Raw genomic sequence first — 24,899 nt, 5'->3', positions numbered from 1 at the left:
GCACAACAGCCCTAACAGAAGATGCTTATTATCCTCTGCATTTTACTGAAGACAAAACTGAAGTGCACCAAAGTTAAGCAAGCTGACCACACACACAGTTAACATATGGCCTGTCAGGCTCCAAACCTGTGTTCTTGCCACTGAAGGGAAATGAGGGCTGAAGAGCCGGCACTGGGGAGCTTTAAAAGGGCCTTTCCTGCAACGGAATTAGCAGGATTCCCAAAGCTCTTCACTCTCCCTAAGCATTATCCAGTTCCTATCCCATTCGTTTATCACTTGGTTATTCGTTTTCCCCTCCTAACTCCAATATTCATGATATATGTGAATTGGTATGAAGAAAACATCGTAATTTTGGAAGATAAGAAACGAGAGAGAATCATAAAACCCCCAATGAACGTACAGTATTTCACTCTCAATGCCTCCCTCAAAACCTCCCCAAGTATTTCCCACTGATTTTTCTCTCTCTTCTTAATCCCTATAGCACATATGGCCTGAACTCAATTGCTAGAATGCCATCTTATGTACAATTTAGACGCTAATTTGCACAGATTTCAACAAATATAATTTCTGATAGTAAATAGCTTATTGAATTTCACCTTTTAAAAACTCATGATGAGATCTGAGTAAACCCTTTCCAGACAAAGATGGACAAATTTGAACCTCAACAAGAATGACTACAGTAAAATAAAATATGCATTATGACTACATGACAACAGCAAAAACCACAGAAGGGTGAAGATATATCACTTTTTGAGAGAGAAAAGGAAACAACTTATTATTCTGACAGCTGATAATCAAGAGTAAGAAGTAAGCAATTTTTTTCTATCTTTTCTGTATAAACTGAACTTCATAGTAGCAAAGTAGTTGTTAAGAGGAAGTTTCTCTTTATAAAAATATTACAACTAACAAATATAAATAGATATGGACCTCTTCCATCACCAGAGAAATTTCTATTGGAAAGTGTTGTTCTAGAAAGCATAACTCTAGACAATGAACGTCAATTTCTACCAGACACTGATTGACAGAGGTACATAATAGCACCTTGCAAAACAGACAAATTAAAAAAATAAACCTGAATAAAATGAAGCCTTTGGATCTAACTACCAATTTCCTGTGTTTACAGGAAATACAGGGGACAGAGGACTTTTCTTAACAAAAATAAACTTTGAAAATTGATGGAGGGGGAAACTTAAATCTCATAACTTTTTGTGAAATGAAAGAAACATATCAAACAAAATTACAATCCACAGCCCTTATTAAAAGCCTGTTTCAAACAAACTATTAAAAAAAAACTACAAATTTTAAAACAATTGAAGTCTCTCCTTCTGTATTGCTCTCCCATTGTCTTTTCAAATGGACCCTGAGACTGAATGTGTCAAAAATCAATCATTCTAAGAGTTGCAGCTTAGTTGTATCCCTATCATACAACTGATACCCTGTCCATGTCAGATAATGTGCTGTAGTTATGTGAGGTGTAATCATTGTGGAGAAGCTAGGTGAAGGGTATACAAGTGCTCTCTGTCTGTTTCTGCAACTCTGACAATTTTCTAAAAATATTTCAAGACGTAAATTTGCCAAAATCCATCAATGGGCTAGAAACCATCACCAGCTGATTTCTAGTCATACAGGTCCAACAAAACATTAAGGTCCTTGAAAACAAAGACAGTCACAGAGTTCTCTGGACTTCTCCCACAAATACTGGCATTTTATTGGGAATATGATGGGAAGGTAGAGAGGGTGGAAGAATTGGGAACATAGAAAGAATTTCACAAATCTTTGTAAATTGATAAGTGGGAGACATTAAGAAATCATGGGTTAAATTTTGGGACTCAGGTACTTAAATGTATGGTTACTGTCCTCCTGATTTCACCTCTTTTTGGAACACTTCTAGAAAAATAAATTCAAGATATAAAACATCTGAATGGAAAAATAGTCCCAGGCTTTGGAACAGACAACCATTACTCACACTACCAAGTGTGGCTGAGTCTTCCTTTAAAACATCTAACTCAACACATGTTGCCAAATGACTAGGAAGCTGGCTCATTTATAGGTTCACTTGTAATTTATGAGATTCTTAATGCAAAAAGAAGTCAAATGCTTTTCAGACAGATACATATTCCCAATTTTTTATTCTAACTTTAAAATTTTTGGCTTCACCTCTTCAATGACTACCCAATGGCATAAAACAAAAGAGGACTTTAGAAAAATATTTTTCTAAAAAAACAGGAAATGCATCATTGAGAAAAAGATGTTATCTTTCAATCCAAAACAGTGGAAACTCATGAACTTTTCTCAGTATTGCAGTTCTGTCTAAACAACCATTGCATAAGTTTTATAAATGCCACTGTCAGCAAATTATTTTTTCCAAATGTTGGAGAAAGAATAATTATTGTATATTAATTAAAGCTACTCTACATTAGTGGGCTTTCTCTAGTTGTGGTGCATGGGCTTCTCTTGTTGTGGAGTGCAGGCTGTAGAGCATGTAGGCTTAGTAGTTGTGGCATGCTGACTTTCTCTAGTTGTGGCTCGCAGGCTTAGTTGCCCTGTGGCAGATGGGATCTTGGTTCCCCAACCAGGGATTGAACCCACATCCCCTGCATTGGAAGGCAGATTCTTAACCACTGGACCACTAGGGAAGTCCCCAGCATGGTTTAATAAACTCAAGCTTATCAGGTTCGATTCCTATGTGGTCTATTTAGCTTTTCTCAGTATAATATTTGATACCATGGTCTTGGACCATATTTAATTCCCAAACTCAAGTAGTACAGCCCAACCTACGTCTGTGGTGGTGGTGGTTTAGTTGCTAAGTTGTATATCCAACTCTTGTGACCCTATGTAGCCCGCCAGACTCCTCTGTCCATGGGATTTCCCAGGCAAAAATACTAGAGTGGGTTGTCATTTACTTCTCCAGGAGAATTTTCCCAATCCAGGGATCAAATCTGGGTCTCCTGCATTGCAGGCAGATTCTTTTATCAACTGAGCTACCAGGGAAGCCCTAACCTACCCCTACTATTGCCAAATAGCTCAAGGTATCATCTTAAAAACAAAGGTCAGTATGTCACAGTTGTTGAAGCTTACACTGTTTTATGTTTTAAACAAAACTTATCTTGCTATGAAGCGAATAAAAAGTCTACTCTTAAGAAACTACAGAAAAGTCTCACATTTGCTCTGCCCCAGTAGAATATTTTTGGCTCACCTAGTCTACTCCCACTAGAATATTAGCTTCATGAGGGCAGAAAGATTGCTTTATTTACCTTTGTATCATCAGTTACTCATGACATTCTTGGCACTCAATGTTTATTACATGCAGCTCACAAAAAGCTATATGCCTTTTCAAAGCTGAAAACACCTATTTAAAATGGAAACCGAACACTCAGCAAACTTAAACAATGGTTCGCAAAATGCAGTCCCCAGACTAGCAGCACCTGCATCCTCTTGGAATTTGTTAGCAATACAAATGCTCGGACCCTACTGAATCAAAACCTCAGGGATGGGGACCTGAATCTATATTTTAACAAGCCTTCCATGTGATTCTAGGAAGCCTCCCAGGTGGCTCAATGATAAAGAATCTGCCTGCCAATGCAAGAGACACTGGTTCGATCCCTGGGTCGGGAAGATCCCCTGGAGGAGGAAATGGGAACTCACTCTAGTATTCTTGCCTGGAGAATCCCGCGGACAAAGGAGTCTGATGGGCTACAATCCGTGGGGTCGCAAAGAGTCAGATATACCTAAGCATGAGCGTGCGCATACACACACACACACACACCCATCAGGTTATCCTGAGGCAGATTGAAGTTTGTTATCTCTACCCGTACAACCCAAAGAAGAAAACTCTTTCCCCAAATCATCTCTGATTTGCATCACATAAGCTCAATTATTTTAGTACAGAAAATACATACATACATATCCTGGAATGTGACTAGAAAATGACTTTCTGTATGGAATAGATATTTGGACAAATAAGAGTGTATCACTGTTATGCCCTTTATAGAACAAGATGCCTTGAATCCTAAGACGAGAATATGAGAAACAAAAAATGTTAAATAAAATGGAAAACAAGGGATTATAACTGCAAGGCTTTCTCCCAGACAACCTATTTTATGGCACATCTAAAAGAACTTAGTTAATGAACATAGAAGTAATGTGATATGGTGTTAACGTCCTCACACCAAGAGCCAAAGAGCTTTGTTTTCCTTTACTAGCTGAAAATAATCCAAAAAAACTCACTGGGATCCTTCATCATTTCGATTAGCTAATAATACCAAAGTGGAAAATTCTACGATTCAATAAGAGCATCCAGGGCCTAAAATGTTCCAAAACCAACATATTTCTAGATGACAGAAAGGAGAGAAGGATGATGCACATGCTGGATCCAAAAGGCTCCTGACAGGCTGGAAGAATAAATTAAACTTAACAAAACAGTATTTAAGGGGACAAAATTAACTTCTATTCCTGAATGAAATGTACATATCCTCAGGTATAGGCTTGGGAAGACTTGACTCAGCAACAGCGTATATATGTGTGTGTGTGTGTGTGTGTGTGTAGCCTGAACTGATATAAAAGACTTCATTTGCAGTATACATTCCATGGTCAACATTGTGCCCATCGTCACTGGAAAAGCAACAGTGACCTTAGAATGTCTAAGCAGAAGCAAAGAATCTAGTATCAAAACCACAGCTGTGATCCGATCTGGACTGGACATCCCACATCTGAAACGCCTACACTCATTTCCAAGCCCCACACTTCATGGAATGCACAGCTAGAATAGGACAGAAAGGATAATGCTGTGACCAGAAACTATGATCTCTGCAGAGCTAATGAAATGCCCTCTGAGTACTAGACGATGGAAGAGAAAACTCAGGCATGGGTGGAGGCAGGCTATGCATGCATTCGTGCTCAGTCGTGTCTGACTTGACCCCATAGATTGTAGCCCAGTGGGCTTCTCTGTTCATGGAATTTTCCAGACAAGAACACTGGAGTGGGTTGCCATTTCCTCCTCCAGGGGTTCTTCCCAACCCAGGGATCAAACCCAGGTCTCCTGAATTGCAGGCAGATTCTTTACCATCTGAGCCACCAAGGAAGCCCCAGAATACTGGAGTGGGTAGCCTATCCCTTTGCCAGGGGATCTTCCCGACCCAGGAATTGAACCAGGGTCTCCTGCATTGCAGGCAGATTCTTACCAGCTGAGCTACTAGGGAAGCCCCCAGAGGCATGATAGCTGTCTTCAAATACATTCAGGGATATCTTAAGGAAGAAAGATTTAAAGCGCTCTATGGAACTCTCTACTCCAGCATTCTTGCCTGGGAAATCTCATGCACAGAGGAGCCTGGAGAACTATAATCCATGGAGATGCAAAGAATCAGACACAACTTAGCGACTAAACAATAACAGTGGAACTTAAAGGGAGTTAAACTAATGAGTAAAAGCTGATGAACAGCCTTTGGTTCCAAAGAAGGTAAAATAACAAACTGGAAGACTTGTGATCACTTCATGAGACAGTTTGGCTGGGCTCTAGGACCCAGTTATTCAATCAAATCTTGTAGGAGTTGCAGTAAAGCTATTGTGTAGAGATGGTTAACATTTACAATCAGTTGACCTTAAACAAAGAAGATTATTCTTAATAATGTGGATGAAAGAAAGAAATGTGGGTGGGCCTCATCTAATTATTAGAAGGCTTACAGTGCAAAAACTGAGGTTTCCCACAAAGAAATTCTGCTTTGAGATTGCAATATTCACTCCTCCTTGAGTTTTCAGTCTGCCGCCTTCCTTTACAGATTTCAGTCTTGCTAGCCCAAATAAATACAGACATACATAATTTGTGCGAGTGAGTGTATGTCTTATTGGTTCTGTTTCTCTGGAAGACTATAACTGATACAGTTGCCCAAGAATGGAATGGTCTATTTCCCATCATGCTGAGTTCCCTTCACCTAAGATATTCAAGGGCAGGCGAGGGAACCACTTTGGTTATGATAAAGAGACCATTTAAAATATGTGATTCTTGGACTTCCCCAGCAGTCCAACGGTTGAGACTCCATGCTTTCACTTCACAGGGGCAGGGGTTTGATCCCTGGTTGGGGGTCTGAGATCCCATTTGCCTCAGAGAGTGGGTTCCCAGGTGCCACTAGTGGTAAAGAACCCGCCTGCCAACGAAGGAGACTTGGGATTCGATCCCTATGTCAGAAAGATCTCCTGGAATAGGAAATGGCAACCTTCTGCAGTATTCCTTCCTGGAGAATTCCATGGACAGAGGAACCTGGCAGGCTACAGTCCGTGGCGTCACAAAGAGTGAGACATGACTGAGCACGAATGCATACACACACTCACATATATATATGATTCTTGATGAAATTATGTAGCATGTAGAGATCATATGGTAGTTTTAGTATTAGTTGCTCAGTTGTGTCTGACTTCTTGCGACCCCATGGACTGTAGCCTGTCAGGCTCCTCTGTCCACGGGATTCTCTAGGCAAAAATACTGGAGTGGGTTGCCATTTCCTCCTCCGGAGGACCTTCCCAACTGTACATAAAGGAGACTTCATTAATGTGCATTAGAGGATACCCCAGGTTAACCTGTTATAGAAAATTGTCTCTTGAGTCTTTAACTTTTATACCAATTCTATACCTCTGGTTGGCCTATTGTTTCTTTATTTAGGTTTTAAGGTTAATGACGTGGTGCTATTTGTTTCCATCAACCTGATTGCGAATCTAAAGGCACAGTTGAAATGTCTATTTTTCTTGCTATCCTCAGAACAGACTGCTGCAAATCTACTCTATGATTCTCATTCTTTTCAGCTTACAATACAAATAGCTTATTAGTTTTTACAACCTATGTCTTATAATAAAGCAGTGCTGAAAAATTAAATAGAATAAAGTTCAGTTGCCATATAGGCTACGAAAATGATTTGCTGGTGGTGATTTTTAAGTTTGATTCTAAACAGATTTATGAAGAATGGCACTTGGAAGACATGGTTCAAATTTTGCTATTTAAGGTATCTTGAAATTATAGGCTCACTCTCCCTAAAATTTCAAAAAGCATAGAGCTTAGGCTCTTAAAGGTATAGCAGTGATAAAAGCTTCCATAATCATTTCTAAAAAGCAACACTTCATAGTTTTCTCTCTCCAATGGTTCTCTAATATACTGTAGAAGGAAGGCAATGGAAAACCAAGAATAAAAATAGCTGAGCTCTCCACAATTGGGCTTCCTGCCTACTTTCCCTATTCAAAGAAGAGAGGAGACACCATCTTGCAATAGAGGCTTCATAGACAACTGGGCTTCTCCAATGACAACTGGTATTTGATGACCACATAGTCCAACTCAGTTTATTCAGCGTATTGAGGATACTGTCTTCATCTGCTCTGGGGACATAATAAAGAGCAGCAATAGCTACTACTCTGCCTTTTTAGAATGTATATAAATCCTGTACCATGAGCAAGCTATTCTAGAACACCGAGTTGGTATTAAACACATATTTGTTGAATGAATAATTGAATGAATGAACAAAAGCATAGTTTAAGATTATAGGGAAACATATAGATACATATGGGCTTCCCTGGTGGCTCAGATGGTAAAAGAATCTGCCTGCAATCCAGGAGACCTGGGTTCAATCCCTGGTTCAGGATTGAGAAGGAAATGGCAACTCACTCCACTATTGTTGCCTTGAGAATTCCATGACTGAGGAGCCTGTCAGGCTATAGTCCATGGGGTCACAAAGAGTCAGACACAACTGAGTAACTAACATTTTACAGATACATATATTTATATATACTTTTGTGAAATCTTCCTGTCAAAAATGTATAAATGTTTAAAACTTTAATTTTTTAATAAGGATAAAATTTGACTATCAAAAAATTGTATAACATGCCATACTTCCTTCTCCAATAAGGCATAAGTTCAAATTATTTTCCCAAACCCACCTCCCTTTTTGACTCTCTTACATAATGATCCTAAAAAAATACCCCAACTCAACGTGCATTCATTTCACACATTTGAAAGTGCAAATTCCTTCAGCAGAAAATCTACAACCTTCCGATTGTCTGTAACAGTACACATTCAGTGGAAGAACACTCACAGATGACTACTGGCCTGAGTGTATCCATCCAGCCCCTTGTAATGGACAGCCAGGAAACTGACCATACTGCTTTTCCAAACACAAATGTTAAGGAACACAGGCGAAGAATTGCACAGACATCAACAACAAGAGCATGATATGACTTCTCTGGTGGTAAAGTGCATAAGAATCTGCCTGCCAATGCAGAGGACACGGGTTCCATTCCTGGTCTGGGAAGATTCCACAGGCTGTGGAGCAATTAAGCCTGTGCTGTGCACCACAGCTACTGAAGCCTGCATGCCCTCGAGCCCAGGGTCCGCAACAAGAGAAGTCACCACAATGAGACACATGTGCACCACAACTAGAGAGTAGGCCCTGCTCTCCAAAACTAGAGAAAGCCTGTGTGCAGCAACGAAGACCCAGGGCAGCCAAAATAAAATTAATTAATTAATTAATTTTAAAGAGTATGATAATATTAGCGGCATATTTTATATCACACTTGTACTTTTTCAAAGCACCTTCAAAACCTGACTGGCATCACAGAAAAAAAAAGCAAATAGACATATAATTTGACAGATGAATGAAAAGAGAGAGTGATGGATGGTTTGAAGTTTAAACCCCAATCCTGATAGTCCGTTCGGTTGGGCATGTTTTTTAAAAATTAGATCACATTGACAGAATATGGTACATCATATTCTTCTTTAATAACAGCAAAAAAATGTATCCCTTAGCAGGAGTTGATTCAACAGCCTTCTTATGTTTGATCCAAAGCTGTAAGAGATGGAATACCACATTATAGGGGAACGTCCATACGCACAGGTTGCTGAGAATGCTTACTGAATTGACTGGCAACTTATCTAGGACTCCCAGGAGCCTTTGTCACGCATTGGCAATTCATTGATTACTGTAAATCTCTGACAAAAATAAACTCTTTAGTTTTTTTAACAAAATTCATATTACAAAATTCTAATGATCATTTAATTTTCTAACATAAGGTGTTTGAAAGGAATAGGGTATTACAAAATGAAAACATTTAGTAGCAAAGTTGCAAAAGCCTTGCACAGTCATAAACTGGGCTTCGTGACTTGCTGTGGCTCTATGGAGCCAGATGATCTAGGTAATAATCTTTCTCATATATATATATATATATTTTGTGACCCCATGGACTGTAGCCTGCCAGGCTTCTTGGTCCATGGAATTATCCAGGCAAGAATACTGGAGTGGTAGCCATTCCCTTCTACAGGGGATCTTCCCAAACCAGGGATCAAACCCAGGTCCCCTGCATTGCAAGAAGATTCTTTACTATCTCAGCCACTAGGGAAGTTGTCTCTCTCATATATATGTATAGGAGTTTTACATATTTTCTTATTCCAGGCTGAAATTAGCTACTTCAGGCTGCCTTGTCTTCATAATAAAACTACTTTCATTTTTAATGGGATGGAGGATATTATGGCTGTTTTTCTGAAACCACATCAATTTTCAAAGGCAGCGCGAGCAACAAGGACGCGTTTGCACTGGAATTTTGGCTTCAAGGCCAGTACCACCTTGAAAATTTGGCTGATTTCCCCAAACCCATAAGTTGGAGAAATACCAGTAATAAAAAGGGGAATTATAAGGATGATTTACAATTTTCTTCCCTCCCTTTCCTCAAAGTTATTCTTTGTCAGTTGCCAAGAAAACAAGATCAAAATGAAACCAGCTAGTGACTGATAATTAACTACAGGGAAGTATTTCAATGAGTAAATTAGCTATCACACAAAAATAAAGGACAACTGAATTCTAATAATATATTTCAACAGAAAAAAAATAGGACAGAGATATGCCCTTTTGACTTTGAAAAGCAGTACTTGATTTTGTTTGTTTTGTTTTCCAGTATCGTTTCTTCCTAATTATATTTTTTTAAGAGAAAAGTTTAAGAATTGGTCACTGCCAGCCTACAAAAATGTTTACCCATCAATAAGCAACTGATTTTGATGATTTTAATTTTTTTCTTTCCTCTTCTTTCTTTCCTTTCCATTTTCTAAACCCTTATAAGCATGATTCTTCATTTTTGCTTGACTTCCTGGACATGCAAGAAAGGTCAGCGTGACTTAAGCCTTGCATAGAAGTCTGACTTTTTGTACATTTCCCTAGGTATAACCTTCCCTAGTGACTCAGCAGTAAAAGAATCCACCTGCAATTCAGGAGCTTCAGGAGACATGGGTTCAATCCCTGAGTTGGGAAGATCCCCTAGAGGAGAGCATGGCAACCCATTTCAGCATTCTTGCCTGGAGAACTCGGTGGACAGAAGACCCCACAGGGCTATAGTCCAAAGGGTTGCAAAGAGTCAGACACGAATAAAGCGACTTAGGACGCACACGTAGGTATACACCTGCAATTTGAAAACACACTTTTATTCTTTTTGGGGTGGAACAACTGAAAGAAAATCAAATTGTTTTGGCTGTTTGCTTCTTTCTGGTTTTCCATCTTTGCAGGTAAAGGAAGGTATAAAAGCTCCAAGGCCACATTACCATATTTTATGACAAGAGAACAGCTATTTTTCCAGCCCCATTGAAACTTCTCAATGCCACTTTCCTCTCTTTGACCCAATCCACTAAAAAAACCAATTACTACTTCTCTAACTGCACAATAATCAACTAACTGCACAATAACCAATGGACCTCATTGCTGGTAATCTTTAAATTTCAGCAACTACTTAGGAAAGGCATCTTCATACACACACACACACACACACACACACACACACACACACTTATTCCAGGAGCCATGGAAGTTCTGCACCCACCTGAAACACAATTTGTCCCTTTTTTTACCTAAACAAATAGCTAAAGAAAATTTACCATTAAGATTATACTGTATAATCTTAGGACAAGAATAAACAAGAACTTGAAGAGCTGATTGGCTCTTAAGTAGGCAAAGTACAGGAGTCAATGCTCACATCATGTGATGCACACAGCTGAACCTGCTTGTTCCTGGAACTGCACCCAATGCCTAGGTGTTATGGAAACCACAGATCGACTTGCTATATCTTCATGAAGAGTCCACTTTAGTCACTGATTTTGGGAGAAAATAATTTTTATATTCAAACAAACATGGTATGTTAATATTCACACATTACTATTAATAATTTAATGCTAATATTATAAACACTATTTTAGTTAATATTATATATTACTATTGATATTAGATTTTGCCTATATTTATATAATCAATAAAACATGCAATAGAATTACATGACTGTAATGAGATGCTTGTATGACCCAACCCCCTAGATCTTTCTCCTTCTTTTATTTACTTAGTTTTTTAAGATTTTTTTGATGTGGCCCATTTTTAAAGTCTTTATTGAATTTGTGATAATATTGTTTCTGTTTCATGTTTTGGTTTTTCAGCCTTAAGGCATGTGAGACCTTAGTTTCCCCATCAGAGGTCAGACCCACACCCCCTGCATTGGAAGGCAAAGCCTTGACCACTGGATCACCAGGGAAGTGCCCTTCTCCTTTTGTAAAGTACCTTGGAGACAACGTTTAAGAAGCATCATACTACACTGTTCGGTATAAATGAAGGATACAGACTGGTGTAACTACTTGGGTAAAGAAAAAGTTCTAAAACATAAAGCTTAGTTCTATAGTATTAAGGAAATTGACCTACCAAAGACACTACTGATATTGTTTTTATTTAATACATTAATTATATGTGATCTCATAAACATAACTCAGCCATAAAGGACACATACGTATTAAAGCAGTGTACAATGCTCATTGGAAGAGTTACATTTAAAATCAGCATTGTCCTTGCCTGTCCTACTTGAAGATAAAATAAAAAGAATTTTCAAAACTTTTTATAATTGAGAGAGAGGGAAAACCAAACAAGAGCAAGAGAAGGGAAGAAAAAAATCAATGTCTTCGTGCCAAGGGAAATGAGCACATGCTTGTTTGTGTTTGGCACCTCAATTTACAGCCCAGCAATCTGAGTCTATGAACTTAGGCCTTCACAGATGAGTGAATCAACTGGCTTTTGAATTAGAGAACAAGCGTTACTCCATTAACTTCGAGACTAGACCTTTCAAGAAATATATTTAGCTAAGGCACACGATATTTCAGTCCTAAAATGAGAGTGTCAACTGTGAAACGGAACTGAAAATTTCAGTTGTTTCTGTTCTGGCTCCTCCCACACATACTACTCATTTGAATACTGTGAACCCAGGAAGCATTTACATAATAAATATGGTGTGCATTCTAGGTTTTACGATAGGTCTTTTTGCTTTCATTACTTGTCACATTAGAGGCTGATGCAAACATGTAAGGAAATCTATGTCCTACATCCCATGTTATTATTGGCTGCCTTATCCTTAGCCAGAGAAGAAAAATATTTGCTCTGCTGGGGCAACAGAAAAAGGAAAGTGTTGGGAAAACTTGGGGCTTCCCTTGACTCTACACTTTGAAGCATCCACACAATGCTCCCCACGCTGAACCAGTGAGCTCGCTAAGCCCGAAAGATCACTTGAAGACAGAACTGCAAGAACTGCCAAAACTAGACAGAAGGAAGAAGAATCTTCCTGATCCAAAAGACCCCGTAAATACTACAATACACATACACACACAGACATACTCCATGTGTTTGGTAATTAACACATTATTAAATTTCGCCCATGCTGACGCTTCTAATGTCAACCTGTCAACCGAAGAGTTCTGGTTACCGTTAAAGTCTGTTTTAAACATGGAGGGCTTATCTGTTACCTAGGCTTAGGAAGCCATCAACTACATACCAGAAGCGCTTTCAAATTTAAGAGGTTTAATTTATTAAGGACACCAAAATATTTCTGGCTGTTTTTTCCCAAGATTTCCAAGATATTAGCCAGGAGAAGTATTGTTATAATCATCAGTGGTCAAGCTGTAATTGACATAGACCAGACTGTGGATTTAAGAGGAGAGAGACAGAAAAAGCATGTGTGTGTGTGTTTGTGTGTGTGTGTGTGCTGAGCAGTGATACAGAATTTTTTTATTATAAGTTTTCTGACTTTTACCGAAAACCCAAATACTCCCTTGAGTAGAAATATATCTTTGTATGTTTTCACTAGACAACTAACAAACTTAAAGGGTACACCTTGAAAACTGTAATATAATAAGATAATACTTGAGTACTTACTCTGTGCCGGATACTGATCTAAAAAACTTGTGTATAATATCTCACTCAGTCCTAACAACAATTCTTTGAGACAGGCCCTATTATAATCTTTTTATAATTGCAGAAATTGAGAATTTAAGTGCCGTGTCAAAGTTGCCAAGTTGACACAGCTAATAAAGTGTAGAACTGGGAGTCAGACCTAACAGTAGGACTCCAGGGCTCTTGTACTTGACCCCAGGCCACCGGAGCCACTGTTAGCAAATAGACAACTGGTCTTATTTACCCTAAATGCCTGGGCTTCCGTGGAGACTCAGACTGTACAGAATCTGCTCGCAATGCAGGAGACTTGGGTTCGATCCCTGGGTCAGGAAGATCCCCTGGAGAAGGAAATGGCTACCCACTCCAGAATTCTTGCAGGGAGAATCCCATGAACAGAGGTGCCTGGTGGACTACAGTCCAAGGGGTCTCAAAGAGTTGCACATGACTGAGTAACTAAGCACACTAAATTCCATATTGGTATCGAGTGTGGGAGAAAGCAGACAGGCCATGTCAGACTTGAAGCCTATGAAGCAATTCACACAGTTGTTGTTCAGTCACCAAGTCGTGTCTGACACTTAGACCCAGGTTCAAAGCAGAGACTCAGTTTCTACCACTCCAAGGTCGCATGCTGCCCTGCCTTTCCTGGGAATACTTCTCCTGCCGGGTGTTTGGTGAGAAATGGATTGTTTGAGCCCACAGGTAGATCACGATCATTTGGGGAGGCATTTGAGTAAGTGAGGAGCCGAATACATTCCAGAAGGTATAATTTCTTGCAGACTTAAAAAAAACAAAAGTTACTTACAAGACAGATACAATCTGTACAATAGGAAGGTGAAGGTAGAGTACAGTGACAAGGCAGAGATGAGCTATCCATATTAATAAAGAACTAGAATAAACATGAATTCATGGCTAAAGTCTGGTTTCAAAGCTGATAGGTTATCAAGTCCTCCGTGGTTGTTTTCACTGAACTCTGGGAAAAGGTCTCAGAACTGACTCCCATACATAAGTTAAACCAGTACTTCTTTTTAAATGGGAGGTGTGGTTACAGTCTCGGGAAAACAGTCTCATGTTGAAATAGGAAAACACTGCCTGTTTATAGATGACAGACAAAAAGGCAATTGTTTAAAGGCATGTGGTCTATCACTGTCATCTTCACCTAAACGAAAATAAACACCCATGGCAGAATGTATATAAGGTGGAATGAGAAATCAGTCCAAAGAAGAGTTATTAATCAAGAATCATAGAATTTAAGACTTGGGAAGGACCTTAACAAAGAAGTTCCACTTCTGCACTTTCCATAAATTAAAACCAAGGTCAGCAGAATGTGGACTTCTTGTGCAGGTATTATCTTCAAGCTCTGGAAGTGAGGGCTCACACCCTGAGGGTATGGAGTGTGAAGACAAGAGAATAGTATGTAGAAGCTGGAAGCCCCGATCTTTGAGAGGTAGGCTAGTAAACAGCAGCCCTGAAACAGCTGCTTAGGGAACAGAGAAGTGGCAGGAAAGCCAAGCAGGGTGATGTGATGGAAGCCTGGGAAGGCAGGAGTTTTAGGAAAGAGTAAGTAGTAGTGTTAAACAGTAACAAGAGTTCTAAGAAGATCAAAACTGGGAAAGACTCATTAGATTGGTTGGTTATTGATCAGTGGTGTGTGTGTGGTCAGTCATGTCCAACTTGATGCAAACCCATGGACTGTAGGCCAACAGGCTCCTCTGTTCACAGGATTTTTCAGGCAAGAATACTGGAGTGGGTTGCCATTTCCTCCTCCAAGGGATCTTCCCCACCCAGGGATCAAACCCTCATCTCTTGCATCTCCTGCATTGGCAGGTGGATTCTTTACCACTGGGTCACCTGGGAAGCCCTGACCTTTGTAAAATCAGTTTCAGCAGTATGATCACAGTAAAAGATGCTTAAGCAATGAACAGGAAGTCAAAAAATTTAAGACACTGAGGCCAGAGCCCATGGTCAATAACCTTGGAGAAAAGAAAAAGATGGAGTGGTGGACAAAGAAATGCTCAGGGGAAAAGGTCAGTAGAGAATGAGAGGAATCCTTGAAACAAGGATTGAAACTACTTTGGGGAAGACAAAGCCAACTGAGGTCTATGCTCTGACTGATGGATCAGCCTTGACAGAAGGAGACGCACAGTTGGTTCAGAGATAATACAGATGAAAAAGGGGTGGTTATAGGGTACATGGGCTTCCCAGGTGATGTTAGCGGTAAAGAACCTGCCTGCCAATGCAGGAGACGTAAGAGATGCAGGTTCAATCCCTGGATCAGAAAGATCCCCTGGAGGAGCGCATGGCAACCCACTCCAGTATTCTTGCCTGGAGAATTCCATGGACAGGAGAGCCTGGCGGGCTACAGTCCATAGTATCGCACAGAGTCAGACATGACAGAAGTAACTCAGCATGCAGCACGCATATGGTACAGAAAGTAAGTGGTTCTCTCAATTGTATTTTTATTTTCATGATTCACTTTCCAAAGCATGTAGACTTTCTTTTGCTGATGACATAAGGTTTAAAAATTCCCCTTCCCTTATTGCCTGTGTTAAATTGTGAATGAATGGATGTTAAACAGTGAGCTCTAAGTCTTAATCCCTCACTGGTGAAAATTGAGGGCAGTTCTTGTGGGCAGAACGGATCTTCCCACACACTGCCTCATCCTCATCCTCCACTCACTGAAACAGTTTCCTCATTCTCCAGATCCTTCCACCAGCTACAAAAGTTAGGTTCTCACACCATCAGGAAGGCTTCCCAGGTGGCGCTAGGGGTAAAGAACCCGCTTGACAATGCAGGCAGCATAAGAGACACGGGTCGATCCCTGGGTCAGGAAGTTCCCCTGGAGGAGGGCATGGCAATCCACTCCAGTATTCTTGCCTGGAGAATCTCAATGACAGAGGAGCCTGGTGGGCTACAGTCCATAGGGTCACAAAGAGTAGGACACGACTGAGGTGACTTAGCATGCATGCAAACAAGCATGCATGCTTGCCATCAGGAAACTAAGATGAATAGGGAGGAGTTTAACAATCTTAGAGCTTGTGAAGGCTGGCAGTTTCTTAGCCTTGCCAACTGTCTATTACTTTCTTTACCTGGTTTCTGCCAAAGGCCAAAGCAAATAGTAAGTGGGAGAAACGGGTGATAGCAGAGAAGAGCCCTCTCAAGAAAATTAAAAGAGAGAGAAAGACTTACAGTAGGCAGTATTTACTGCTGAAATTAAACCAGAGAGCCAGTTTGGAAAGAGAGGTTGGTCACAGAATTAATGACTGCTCATATGTGTTTGGGATATGAATTTGAGCAAACTTCGTGAGACAGTGGAGGGCACGGACGCCTAGTGGGCTACAGTCTATGGTGTCGCAAAGAGTCAGACATGACTTAATGACTGAACAACAACGATGTAAGTGTTTAAGATTACATGAATGACCTGTTGTATCGGATGATCTGAACAGGCTTCTCTCTACGAATACACACGCAGTATGTCTGTTAGAGTTCTTTCTTGAGAACCAAAAGCTCAGTGGACAAAGTCAATTATGAGTCTTTCTTCCAGTAAGAGACCAAAGCAATATTCTCTGAAAAACCACGTTGCCCTGGCATTTTGGCAACATCTGCTTAACACTCTTTAATTATAAAATCTGAGACTTGTTTTTCAAATTGGACTAGATACATTTTTCACTTCTGCCATTTTGCCCTTCACCTGAAAGGTCTGCAAACCTTTCCTCAGGTGTGGAACACTAAAGGCTCTCAATTACTGAGGAGCACCACAATCTGGTCATTTAAATTCACCCTAGAGGTGCTGGCAATATCCGTCTCACTTGAGGTCAGGCGCATCCCAGCCTTCACAGTCCTCCCTGATTTTAGACGTGTCGAGTGACAAGGAAATGGAGCAGAACCCTATGGCCCTTCCCCCCATGTCCTCTGCCTGCCTTTCGTCTCTGGAAAAACTTTAGCCAAAGAATATGTTTAATCAGAGAAGTGAGAACATGCAGAAACAAAGGAAAATAGCCAAAGGAGACCAAATATTAATAATGTAGTCATTAAGCAAAGTCAAGGACCCTTAGTTCCTTCTCAAGGGTTGTAGATAATATTCTGAGCCATATCCTGTGAGCTGTCTTATAGATACTGAAAGCCCTACCAGGTGGAGAAGTTAACTACAGGATGACTAGACTATAGCTGTGACATAAGGTGCCACAATTCCGAGAACTGGCCTCAAGGAAATGGGAACAGACTGACCCAGGAACTGAAAATTAACTGTACTAAAAACAATCAAGACGATGCTGGTCAGACCATCTATGACCAATATCAAGATGACTGTCAGGGCTGACTGCGCAGTTTCTGCATGTAGCCCCCTCCTTCTGTCTATAACAATTCATGTGCCCTGATTGTCTGGGGTGTAGGGGAGTCAGCCTTTGGACAGATGTCCTCTCTCCCTGCCTGGTTGCCAGAATCCAAAATAAAGCAAACTTTCCTTTCCACCAGTCTGGCCTCTTTATTGACTTTTGAGCAGTGAGCAGTCTAACCCCGCTTTGGATAACGATAATAGAATTCTTCTCCTTGTAAAGACGCATTTATTCAGCACTCAATACATGCTTGACATTGCGCTGGTTGCTGAGCATATCGAGTTTGATGAGATATTACATTGGTCCCTCAGGATCTCATATAGATGGAAAAAAAAAGAGCAAATGTATTTTTTAATTTCCCCAATCTTATTTCTCTGGAAGTCGGACATCCTTCCTTGGAATATCAAGACCTCTGACGTATCCATTGCCTTGTGTATTATCAACAGTGTTGCTTTACCATAAAGAAGCAAAAGAGGACATAAAACCTGATTATGCAAAACAAAAATCTGAGTTAAAGAGAAAGAGGCTTCATCTAATAGAGCCACACAGGAGAACAGGAGATATGCCAACCACTCCCTCCTCCTCCCCCTCCCCCTGCTCAGTCAGTAACAAAGCACAGTAACAAAGACACACAAAGACACACACACACTACAGTCACCACAACAAACACCTTACCTGACTTGCCCACGCCTGCTCTCCCAAATATTGCCAGTTTGACCTCTGCACTTTTAGCCATGCCGGGTGCTGGTAGACAATTCACTGTGGTTCAAACTAAAGAGCTGAGATCCTTTTGGTTCCAGCCCTGGGATTCACCATATCATGGTAAATCTGCAATCCTTAAACAAAAGAGATTTGGGAATTCACAAATGGCTGGAGAAAGAATTTCATATCTATTAAGCATTTTCTGTGTGCCAGAATCATTGACTTGATCAGCATCTTCCCTGTTGATCGCCACCACCATCCTGTGAGAGGGCTCGAGCAATTTACTGTAAACCATTCAACTAAAAAATGATAGTTCCAGGACTTGCTCTTCAATCTGTCTGGTTCTAAAACATACTTTTTTTTTTTTTACACAAGATAGCATTTTCCAAAGCACTTCCCCAAAGAATGTTTTATGTCAGTAATTGATAACAAATCCCATCTGTGAATACATGTATTTACCATGTGCCTGTAAACACCCAATATCCAGACACGCATGATGAGGACAGTCACATTGGGAATTCTATTTCCCTTTGGGCTGACTGATACACATTCCTTCTAGCTAACCCCACTGTAATATGATTGAATTTGCCTTTCCAGGTATAAGTTTTATCTCCATTCACTAGATCACAAGGTCAAGTCATGTGACAGATACCCACGTTCCTAAAATTGATACATAACATCTAGATATTTTCACATTGGACTTCCCTGGTGGCTCAGAGGTTAAAGCGTCTGCCTCCAATGCGGGAGACCTGGGTTCGATTCTTGGGTCGGGAAGATCCCCTGGAGAAGGAAATGGCAAACCACTCCAGTATTCTTGCCTGGAGAATCCCATGGACGAAGGAGCCTGGTAGGCTACAGTCCACGGGGTCGCAAAGAGTCGGACACGACTGAGCGACTTCCCTTTCCCTTTATTTTCACATTTTCCTGGGCACAATGCCCTGGAACACGAAAGATAAATGCCATTATAACAGCCTCAAGTACATCAGTTTATGGCATTGTCTTAATACTTAGGTGCTCAGTCATGTCTGACTCCTTGTGACCCCATGAACTGTAGCCTGCCAGGCTCCTCTGTCCATGGGATTCTCCGGGCAAGACTACTAGAGTTGGTTGCCATTTTCTCCTCCAGGGGATCTTCCTGGCCCAGAGATCAGAACCCGGTCTCCTGCATGTCTCCTGCACTGGCAGGCAGATTCTCCACCTCTAGCAACCACCTGTGGTGACATTATGTAAGTGACATTATGTAAACGTAAGCTTCCCAGGTGGCGTTAGTGGTAAAGAATCTGCCTGCCAATGCAGGAGACATAAGAGATGCAGGTTCAGCCCCTGAAGACCCCCTGGAGGAGAGCACTGCAACCCACTCCAGTATTCTTGCCTGGAGAATACCCTGGACAGAAGAGCCTGGTAGGCTACAGTCCATAGGGTCATACAGAGTCGGACACGACTGAAGCAACTTAGCACAGACGCAAGCCCACTTTATATTATGGGAGCTTGAGGAATGACACCAAGGTCCTCGGTACCATGGAAATATAAAATTGGAAAGAGTCTTGAAGTTAACAACAACAACAAAAATCCTCCTGCCATCACAGGAGCCCTTTCATATGACCAGGCAACCATCTAATAACCACTCAGGGTCTAATTTACCACTTCCGGGGGCGGGGGGGAGAAGCATAACATCCACTTTTTTCTTTTCTTTCACTCAGAGCCCTTCAAGTACCCAGCAATTACTAGGAGCCTTTGTCCCATTCTAGACTTCTACTTTCTAGGAAAGTGAGACCCAGTCCTCTTCCTTGGTTCTACACGGACACGTCTGTTCTTGTTTATGCTTTGTGACCCTCACCTTCCCTCTTGACCATATGCAGCTCCCTTCTCTGGCATTTGCCATTTTAATCACTCTAAAAACACGGCATCCTCTGCATTCAACCCCTCGAAATGTAACCTGACAAATGACCCAGCACAAGTTTCATGGGATTCTTCCTCTTCTTCATCAAGGCATGGTGGTTATATTCCAGCACAGTCACTCATATTAAGGCTCACATTTTTCACATGAACTTCAGGCTCCCCCATTCTGAACTTCTGCAATTGATGTTTTCATCTTAAATACAGGACTTCACTTTCAAGTCTGTTATCTAAACACATGAACGGCTCCTGCCAGGGTTTTGGCATCTACAAATTTTCTAAAAGAGCTTTTCCAGAGAAAGGTAAAAGTTCTTCTGAAAAAGTATTTCTACAAAGACATTAACATGTGATTGTTTCCTTCACTATGCATCTAAACCATTGACCTCTGCCTCACAAATTCTGTATTTGCTGACTTCCACAGTGTCAGAGCTTCCTCCGAAGGACAGAAAGGTCAACATTAGCACTGGCTGTTGTTTATTTCATCAAAATAATGAAAAAACTCCTTAGTGATCATTAGTAGCACAAAACGCAGACGTTGTAACATCTGTAATTTGTCCAGTCCCACGCTTTCGGCTAAAGATAAAAGAATTTCGTTGTCATTTTATGTGCATTCATTAAGAAAAGGCCTCTATGTTTAAGGTTCAGTGCTTCATCACAGAAACATCACAGAAGCATAATCTATTGAGATATATTAACTAAATGAATTCCAAATGAAAATGGCAAGCATTTCTTTGAAACATAGAACATGCAAGTGTCTGGAGCTTGTATAAACAATAATTTGTTATTTCATGCAGGACTGCTCATTCCCATGCCCATAAAAATCCAAATAATTTACTATCTGATTTATGGTTCAAGAGAGTAGCCATCAAATGTGATTTAAAAAAAAAAAAAAAAAACACTTGTTAAGTCAAGTTTTTCAGTAATTCCCAAATGGCCTCAGAGGCATAGGAATTTCCCATAAGAAAGAGAAATTGTGTGGGCTGAATGTTTCATATGTAATGTAATAAAGATACAGCTAGTTAGTGTCAATTTTAGGTTATGTTAAAAACCCCTTAAAGGGAGACACAAAACTGACATACATCTTTGAACATTTTCTCACATGAATATGTGAAAAAGTTACATTTGATAAAATCAGGAAACAAAGATAAATGTGTCAGTTGTGTTAATAAGGGACCTGTTGCCAAGTCTCTGATGTTCAAAATAATTCATGATCCAAGACCTTCCATAACACGGATGGAAGAAAACATTTATTTTCATGTTGTTGGGCAGAAGTATTCTGTCTAGGTCTCAAAGCTGGCGTTCAGTTTTTAGGTGGACAGTGTTTTAATAGGAAAAAAATTCTCAGTTCCTATCACTACTAAAGCTAAAATCACAGGTAAGAGGTTCATTTGAGAGATTAAAGGTGTATTGATCTTTTTTCTAAACAGAAAGGTACCAAAAGAAAGCTTAGGAAGACTCCAAATTCTGTTACTATTAATGCATGCATTGATTCATCCCACATTCATGCTAATCACAAATGGTCATCTTCAAAGAGCTTACAATCCAATAGGCCTATGACATTTAGTTTACTAATAAGCTGATCTTATTTATTTAAAAAAAATTTATTCATAATAAATCCCTAAACTATTATACTTACCACGGTCCTTGCTTTCTAAGTCTTTCTTGGGGGGGGGGGGTGTGGAAACACAAGCATCTTTATAAGGTAATAGTTGCTTCAACTTCTGTGTTTATGGTCTCATCAAAATAAAGTGCAGGTGTTTAGGGAAACAAAGAATCTAATATGACGGTGGGGATGAGACTCTCTTTGGGCCACTCCTTCTCTAGCTCTGAAACCAAGTTTTGCCAGTCTCATTACCAGGAATTGTCCCTCATCTTATCACAACGCAGCATGTACGGGGAGGAGGAAGATTGTAGGAGACCCCTGGCTATAGCGTTGCTCAAAAAGCAACAGGTATCCTGGAATGATAAACAAGCCAGTCGTGGATTGCCGGTCATTTGCTCTCAATCTAGGTGGCGAAATGGAACCTAAGTCAAAAGGGCATTTCTGGTCTTAGCACCAGACGGAGGGCGCTGTCAAGCCCCTGGCGCTGGCGCTCACATCACCCTCTCGGCGACCCCCAACCCCCGCCTGGGAGGACCCAGGGACCAGGAGGACCGCCCCAGAGGCCGAGCGTTCAGGGGCTCCGAAGGGTCTGCAGGAAGTCATCCGGAAAGGGCCACCTGGGCACGTGCGTTACACTCACCTGTTCACACTCTCCAGGCCCGGGAGAGCCGCGGTCCCCTGGCAAGTTCGGAAGCCGTTCCCCGGGACCGCTAACCCTCCCACGTTGCGCAGGGCAGTCTGCGGGGAGCGTTTCCCAGCGGCTGGGCTGAGATCGTGGGTGAGAGCGGCGGCAAGTGCTGGCGGAGCGGCCGGGGGCTCCTCGCTGCCGCTCGCTCCGACTAGCGGCCGAGGACTGCGGCAGGACGCGAGCTCAGCCCGGTAGGCCGCCGGGATGCTGCAGTGCGGCGCTCCGGCGCCCCCTACCGGCGCCAGCGCCCGGCTGCCCCCGCGAGGCCGCCTCCGGCTGCAGAGTGCGAGCATCCATATACCCGCCTTCGCTGCACCCGAGACACTCTTCGCTGGGCCCCACTAAGTTCCCGGCCTCCGGGTTCTCACAGAGGGACCTCTTCCCTTGGTTAAAACCTCGCGTGTGAAAGGATCACTGCGTGATGTTTTCTATTCCCTACTTCAAACCATCCTCACAACGTCCTTTAGAGGCATGTTTATTATCCCCATGAGACCCAAGAGGAAGCTGAGGATAAATAACTTGTCCTGGGACTTCCCGGATGGCTCAGCGGTGAAAAATCCGCCTACAACGGGAGGCGCGGGGTCGATCCCTGGGTGAGGAAGATCCCTCAGAGAAGGAGACGGCAACTCACTCCAATATTCGTGGCTAGGAAATCCCGTGGACAGAGGAGCCTGGAGTGCTATAGTCCATGGGGTCGCAGAGTCGGACACGACTGAGCGCAGAACTTGTCCCCAAGGCTAGTAAATGGTTGGAATGAAATTCAGGCCGGACTGGAAGCTGAGATGCTAGAAGAGACATACATACTGAATTTAATGGAAATTCATACCTGTATATTTGAGAAAGTTCCAAAAGTTTCACACTCTCCTTACAAGATCAGCATTTATAATGGTTGAATTGAAGTCACTGTCCATCGTCCTAGAAACCTAGCAAAGATAATTAATATTCGTGCTTTGCTAGACCACCTTCACATCTCTTATCTCATTTGGTATTTTTACCCTCCTTGAGGTAAGCGCTCATATTTAAAATCATTATCCTTTCAGAGATGAGGAGGTGCATTTCAGAGCGGTTAAATGATTTTCCAAGGACTATGACACTTCTGGTTAGAGGAGCAGGAAACACCTAGGTTAGTTGTTTTCCTTTGAAACCTAGGCATCCTTAGCAAGATACCAGGTGGACTCCAGGAAACTGTCACACACAGCAGACAGGGACCTGGGGCTGAGCATACAATCTGCAGTGTGTTCTTGATGGAAGAGATGTAAACAGGGAGGCTGTTTCCAGGGCCAGCTCACCTGAAAAGCCACTGCAGCCATGAGTTGTGGGCCACACTGACCAGAGCAGTTGGGTCTGGGGCAGAGGCAGGAATCTTCTTGCAGCTTAGGAGTTGTCCAAAGAATTCTTTGAGAAATCTCAAATACTGTCTCCTCTGTGATTTTTCTGATCACAAACCTATGTCTTGCTCCCAAATACACACCTGCATTAGATGACCCAATTCTATACCTCCTAGCACCCCGTGCTCCATCATCACATTTGCATTGTACTCATTTTTATTTCTCAGTCTTCTCCATGAAACTTTGACCTTCCTGAATGTAGGGATATAGCATAATTGTCTCTGTACTTCCAGGCTCTACGATCATGGTGGCACATAGTGGGTGTTCAAAAAATAGTTGAGTGAATGAAGAGAACAAATTGGGGCTGTGCATATTGGATTTATTTGCACATGCTTAATTTGGGATAGAATAGCTAGTAAGTAGTTGAACATATGAGTCTGAAGCTCAGGAAAGAGGTCTGAGAGAGAGATTGGAGTGTCTTAGCATACAGGAAGTTTTCAAAGCCTCTGTTGTGGAAAGAACGATCCAGGTAGATTATATGGAATTTTATAGAAATCCAATTATGTGGAATTCTGTGGCTTTAGGGTGTTTAGGTTTCACATGTTACCTTCTTCGCCTATCAAACCATGTATTCATGGAAAGAAAAAAAAGAAAGTGAATTCGCTCAGTCGTGTCCTACTCTTTGCGACCCCATGGACTGTCCATCCATGGAATTTCCCAGGCAAGAGTACTGGAGTGGGTTGCCATTTCCTTCTCCAGTATTCATGGAAGGAGTTAACAAAAAGATCTGTATTTACATATCTATATGTAGATACCTATTTTCCTACTTACAGAGACTTAAGTTGAACTCCTACTTTGTCACTCTTATCTAATTGGAATTATTGAAGAGGGTCCAAGCCAGGCTCCTTTTGTAACAGTTGTAGGAACTTGTCTACGGTATCTGTTCTCTCCATCCTCCTTCTTAGCCCATGTAGGTAGGCCAGCATTCCCCTTTCAATCAGGGAAGCACTTGCAGACATACCTACAGCTCTTGACGCTCTGTACCTACAGAGATGAAGTAGCCATATTGGAGCCTGATACCCATTGTGTGATATTTTCAGTGCACGCATGCGTGCTCAGTCGCTTTAGTCGTGGCCAACT

General features: G+C 41.4%; 1 protein-coding gene across 6 annotated transcripts in view; it reads right to left on the bottom strand.

Annotated features, from left to right (window-relative positions):
* RERG (RAS like estrogen regulated growth inhibitor) overlaps window positions 1-22,600 on the bottom strand; it is a 125,534-nt gene extending 102,934 nt beyond the window's left edge. For all 6 annotated transcript variants that reach the window (XM_081589162.1, XM_081589165.1, XM_081589164.1 and 3 more), the window contains exons 1-2: window positions 22,384-22,600; window positions 18,218-18,378 (exon numbers count right to left, since the gene is read on the bottom strand). Coding sequence is in view for 4 of the 6 variants with exons in the window: in XM_081589165.1 (XP_081445291.1) it covers window positions 18,218-18,278 (61 nt within the window). In the remaining 2 variants the exon portion in view is untranslated. The remainder of the gene's footprint in view (window positions 1-18,217; window positions 18,379-22,383) is intronic.
* Between the last annotated feature and the right edge of the window lie 2,299 nt (window positions 22,601-24,899).

Source organism: Giraffa tippelskirchi, chromosome 4, assembly GCF_054371585.1.
Source record: "Giraffa tippelskirchi isolate mGirTip1 chromosome 4, T2T-mGirTip1v1.2.pri, whole genome shotgun sequence".
Lineage (NCBI taxonomy): Eukaryota > Metazoa > Chordata > Mammalia > Artiodactyla > Giraffidae > Giraffa > Giraffa tippelskirchi.
The sequence above is the reverse complement of the archived record's forward strand: the minus strand, read 5'-3'. Positions and strand labels throughout refer to the sequence as shown.